The sequence below is a fragment of the Suncus etruscus genome, chromosome 5 (assembly GCF_024139225.1).
Source record: "Suncus etruscus isolate mSunEtr1 chromosome 5, mSunEtr1.pri.cur, whole genome shotgun sequence".
NCBI lineage: Eukaryota > Metazoa > Chordata > Mammalia > Eulipotyphla > Soricidae > Suncus > Suncus etruscus.
The window spans coordinates 24,991,535-24,997,534 of record NC_064852.1 but is presented as its reverse complement, the minus strand read 5'-3'; the positions used below and the strand labels follow the sequence as shown (position 1 = coordinate 24,997,534).

At 37.8% G+C, this 6,000-nt stretch overlaps 1 protein-coding gene across 1 annotated transcript in view; it reads left to right on the top strand.

The window, feature by feature from the left end:
* The first annotated feature begins 2,767 nt into the window (after nt 1–2,767).
* Nucleotides 2,768–6,000, top strand: part of MNS1 (meiosis specific nuclear structural 1) — a 74,023-nt gene continuing 70,790 nt past the window's right edge. Inside the window, exon 1 of the mRNA XM_049772840.1 lies at nt 2,768–2,904. Coding sequence (XP_049628797.1) covers nt 2,768–2,904 — 137 coding nt within the window. The remainder of the gene's footprint in view (nt 2,905–6,000) is intronic.

The following is a 6,000-nucleotide window of genomic DNA, read 5'->3' as shown; positions in this document are numbered from 1 at the left end:
CTTGATGAGGCTTTCATTTCATTGAATTTTTTTTTTATTATTATATCCCACCAGTGTTGCTTGACTTGAAGGGTTACTTATGATAAATCTGCTGTAAATCTTTAAGGATGCTTTATTGTGTGTAATTTTTTTTTATCTTGCTGCCTTCAGTTTTCATCATTGTGCTTAGGATGTACTTTAGCATATTTTTATTTGGGTGTCTTTTACTTGGTATTCTTCAGGAATTCCAGGTTGTGGGTGGATGTACTTTTTAGCTCTGGTAACTTCTTAACAATGATATCTTTGTTGTTTCTTCATAGGGGCTTTCTTTCTGGCTCTCTTGGACATCTAATGATTCTTATGTTGTTTCTATTGAATTTATCCCAAAGTTTTATTGCCATCTGTTTGTTTGTTTGTTTGTTTTGAGGATTATTTACAGCTTCTGTTCATTTATTTGAAGACTTCTGTTGTCTGGAGGCGTTTTGCCGCTGTCTTCCAGCACACTGATTCTGTCCTCAGCAGCTATTATTCCAGTGAGTCTTTTATTTTGCCAACCAAATTTTTTAGTTCTGTCATTCCTGTTTGAAGCTTTATTATATGTACTCTCATATCTTTTTGAGTCTTTTTGTCTGTACATTCCATGGTTTGTTTGAGCTCCTTGAACATCCTCAACATTTCCTCTTTAAAATCTTTATCAAAGAGGCTATATAGGTGGCTGATACTCATTGGGTCTTCCGAACTACCATCTTCATTCACTAAATTTGATGGGGTTCTGTGATGTTTCCCATTGTGATTATTGCAGGGTGTTCATACTTTTTTATGTGTTGTGATGTGGCTAGAATAAATGCAAGAGTTCATATTCTTCTTGACTCTTCTGAGTCACAAAGAGGCCTTCACCACTGGTATTCTCTCTATGTTTCTTGGGATTTTGTACCTTTTATCTTTTTTCTTTATTTAGATTTATTTTTATTTTCTTTATTTTTAATTTCTTTCTCTCTTTCTGTCTCAATTTTTCATTTTTACTTCTTTTTCTTTCTTTGTTGTTCCCTGTTTTCGTTTCTTTTTTATCATTTTCTTTCCCTTTCTTTCTTTTGATTTTTCTGTCCTTTCTTTCCTGTTATCTGTATTTCTCTATTTTTTAATCGTTCTTCCTTCCTTCCCTTATTCCTGCTTTCCTTCCTTTCATTTTTTTAAACACACAGCAATGCTCAGGCTTACTACTGGGTCTATTCTCAGGGATTACCGTATTTTCCAGTGTATAAGACGACTGGGCGTATAAGATGACCCCCTAATTTTCCAGTTAAAACATAGGTTTAGGCCTATATTCGCTGTATCAGACAGAACGTTCCTGTGTTGCATGGGCTGCATGTGTTCCTGTGCTCATGTACCACTGTGAGCCAATCACAACAAGCAAAGGTTCAAAGGTTATACTGTAATAGACTTACTCTGACTCTGGCCAATCTGAGCAGGCTTTTGTCAGTGTAGATTTGGGTCCAGAACATTGTCTAATTTGCATGCATAAAAAGCCTGCTTGGATTGGCTGAGTTAGAGAGGCGGTCCAAGCAGCCTTGCAGTGATTGGTGCAGGATCAAGTTGGAAAATTCGTTTTGTGGCAATATTCAGACAATTTCCGTTTAGCGGCATATTGAAACATTTTTCGGGATATACTCGGCATATAAGATGACCCCCGACTTTCGGTTGACTTTCTTTTTTGTTTCAAAAGTCGTCTTATACACCGGAAAATATGGTACTACTAGGTGTTGGAGATCAAACCTTGTTCAACTGGGGTCAATTCAAAGCAGTTTACCACAGTGCTATCTCTTCAGCCCTAATTTTTTTTCAAATCCTACATTCAGTACATGACTCCATAAGGATCCATAATGCACAGTTTAAAATTCTGGGAACTAAACTAACCCAACAAGTTACTGCAGCAGAGATGGATTCAAATTCTTTCTCAAAGTTGCTTTTTCATGAGTGTGGGCTTTTTATTTGTTTGTTTGTTTTTGGCCCAGACACACCTAGCAGTGCTCCAGGTTACTGTTGGTTCTGCACTCAGAAATTACTCCTGGCATGCTAGGGGACTATTTGGGATTCCAGAGATCAAGCTCAGTATAGTCATGTGAAAGGTTAATGCCATACTCACTCTGCTACCTCTCCAGCCCTAAGGTTGCTTTTTTGTTTCTTTGTTTTTTTTTGGGTTTTTTGGTCATACTTGGCACCACTCAGGGGTTACTCTAGGCTCTGTGCTCAGAAATCGCTCCTGGCAGGCACAGGGGACCATATGGGATGCCTGGATTTGAACCACCATCTGTCCTGGATCGGCTGCATGCAAGGCAAACACCCTACCGCTGTGCTATCTCTCTGGACCTCTAAGGTTGCTTTTTTAAAAAGATAATTTTATTGTTTCTTGGCATCAGCCAGAACAATAACTATGCTTGTATTAGGGTTTTCTGAGATGCAGATGCCAAGGAAGATTTGGAATATCTTAAAGTTTATTTGGAGAAAGAACTTTAAAGGTTAAATATAGAGGGTGAAGGAGATGTGCAGGGAGAGCCTCAGAACTGACCGCATTCTGCACATATCTGTGCTAAATGTATGAAAGAGTCCAATTTAGGACATTATCAACTCAGAAGATCAGCTGATTCAGCACATCAACCTTGCTCAAACTGCAGCCTAGCTGATATATATCTGTTTGGTCAATAGGGAGTCCCCAAGTATATATTTCCAATTGGGGATACCTCAGATTGTGTAGGAAGTCATGATTCCCACACACTGATTGTTCCTGTGTATGGGCTGTGTGGGGAACAGTCTTAAACGAGCAAGTCCTCTGTACAAACATCAGCGCATCACAATGTGCATCAGCTGGATAATTCTGGACAACCTCTTCCCTGGCAGCATGGAGAATCCTGGAAAACCCTTTCCCGGGTTTTCTTAAAGGGAAATCTGAATAGAGCATCTCATGCTTGGACTTGCTGCTCATTCACAGAAGCTAGTGTTGCTTGTGCAATTCTAGCACGCCAACTTACTTACAATGACCTCAATTAACTTTCTCTAAGAACACACTACATGCTAATTCTTTCTGCTTAAACATGGAATCAGACATAATAGGGACCTGGAGGTATAGCGAAATCTGTCAGGTAGGTGTCACTCATGCTGTAGACCAGGACCCCTGTTTTACACAAGTTTATACAGAGCTGCTCCTATGTTCCTCAAGAACTCTGCACACTGCCCTCCTGCCTTCAAACTCCATAATCTTTCCTATTATGAAAAAGACTTCAAATTATAAAAAAAATGATTTATAAACAATTGTAGAAGGACATTAAAGGGATGAATTTAAAAGTATTTTATGAAAGATCACATCATGATCAATGAAAAAATTCAAAAGTGTTAAGAATGCTGGGGAACCTTTAGATAGAATGCTGTAGAAAGCCAGAATCCTTGACCTTGAACAAGTAGCTTAATCTCCTTGATGTCTGTTCCCTTCTCTATAAAATGGAGACACTTGATTAGATAATCCTTAAGGCCGCTCCTAGCATTAGCATCCTATGAAATAAAAGTCAACTTAGAGATAAATTGGGTTTTAGAGCCTCAAGCAATTAATTACACTGTTGTTGCCCTTTAATGGACCCGTCACAGGAGAAAATTTAATTTAACTGACAGATCTTAATCTTTACCAACTCATGTTGATTTTAAGTTCAACATCACACACACACACACACACACACACACACACACACACACCCCACGATTCACAAAACACAGAAAGAAAAGACAGAACTAAGTATCCAAGCTGGTGTCAACAACAATAAAATCATGAGAATCAAACTTTAACAAGATAAATTTAATATGGGCTTGTTATGCTGGCAGACTAAGGATTTGGGGGTGGTGGTGGAATGGGATGGACTCCAGGAACAATGGTGGAGAGAAATTGACACTGACTGTAAGATTGGTACTGAAACATTGAGTGTCTAAAATCCAACTATGAATAATTGTGTAAATTACAATGGTTTAAATAAAGTATTTTTAAATTGTAAAGTTTTTGTATTCAAATTTCCATCAGGCATTCTACTTGATATTTATAGAACAATGCAGTAGTAAGGAATTGTGAAATTCTATACCAAATTCTGAAGCTCTCTCTAGGACAAGAATAACTTTAGTTCTACTCACATCTACTTTAGTTGATGCCATGTTATTTTCTTATTATTATCTGACTTCTACATTGCCTCATTTTGTTTTTATCTTGAGCTAATCTTTAATTATTGACTGAAAATTATTTTGGTTAATTTCCTAGAAAAAAATCAAATTGAGAAATAATCATTTAAAAATCTGTCTAAGTTAGTTTTTATTTTGATCAATTTTGATTTCCAGTGAATAAGGAAAATTTCTATCTTTTTTACTGCCTATCTATTTAAAGAATACAGGTATTCTCTCTTAGAGAGGATATGAGGCCTCCAGATAAGCCAGATAGGAGAAGAGTTGGGAAATATAATCCCCATATTTTTCTCAACTACTTGCTTCTCTCTTAGGTTCTGATAACTGATGGATACAAAGAGAATCCAGAGAGTAAAGGAGCTTCTTGCTGCAGGCCATAAGCCCAGGAACAACTTGTGTAGAATAGGGTGGAAAATAAATCTTCAGGGACAAAAAGATGTCTAATAGTGTCTTCTTCAAAAATGGATTCTTGGGGCCGGGCGGTGGCGCTAAAGGTAAGGTGCCTGCCTTGCCTGCGCTAGCCTTGGGCGGACCGCGGTTCGATCCCCCGGTGTCCCATATGGTCCCCCAAGCCAGGAGCAACTTCTGAGCACATAGCCAGGAGTAACCCCTGAGCATTACCGGGTGTGGCCCAAAAAAAAATGGATTCTATTTATTGCTGGTACATACAAATGAAAATAACTTAAGTATATTGACTTCATATTCACTAGACTTACTTAATTTCAATTCCATTTATAACTTTAATCATCTATTTGTAGATTCCTGTGAGTTTCCTATGTTCATAAACACTTTTCCCCTTTCTGTCCACCATTAATATTTTTCCTTTTTGAGCTGGCTAAATTTATAATTAAATGATAGCTAGAATAAATACAAAAGACATTCTCGATTACTAGTTACCTATTTCCCCTCTAAATATAATATTAGTTTTGTTTTAGGTTTTGCTTTTGTTATTGCATAAAAGGTTCTCGCATTGATGCATATTAGTTCCAAGAAACTGAGGAAGGCAAACAGAATGGCAGCAGAATCCTTTTTTGTGTCTCAGATGTGTCATTTCTGACCCAGGTCAGTATCATAAGTGAAAAAGAAGTGCCAGGAAAAAGAAAATCACATTGACTGGGCTCTGCCTAGCCACAGGGTTCTAATACACTTAAGTAGATAGAGTGGCAGAGAGGGTTCTCTTTGTGATTCTAAAGTGCCATTTTCGCCCCCAAGTCATTGCCCTGAGAAGAACTGGTCCACTCTACTTTGCTATGTGGCCACGCAGTTCTTCAAGTCACTCAGCCACCCACAGCACACAATAAATATCTCTAATCTGCTAACAATGAAAAAGCAACATAGAAACCCACCATAATTAATGAGCAAAGATAGTAACTCAGAAGATCCACCAGTATTAGTCAGCTATATAGCCTCAGGTAAGGACTTTACAGAGGTTGAGGATGTTTAATGAACTCAAAGAAACAATGGACTAAACAGCCAATAAGACTCAAGAAGATATGAGAACAGAAATTTGAAAACATCAAACAGAAGTCCCATAACTGAAAAACTAAGCAGGCAATATGAAACTCACTGAAAGCCTCACCAGCAGAGTCACAGTTGCTGAGGACAGAATTAGTAAGCTCAAAGATGAGCTATATAACACCTCTAAAAAAGTAAAAGATGGAAAAGAGTCTTCAAATAAATGAACAGCTGACAGAGAACTTTGGGATGAATTCAAGAAGAACCAAATAAGAATCATCAGGATCCCAGAGGATACAACTGCTATGAATAAGCAACAGTCAAAGATATCATTGTTGAAAAGTTCCAAGGACT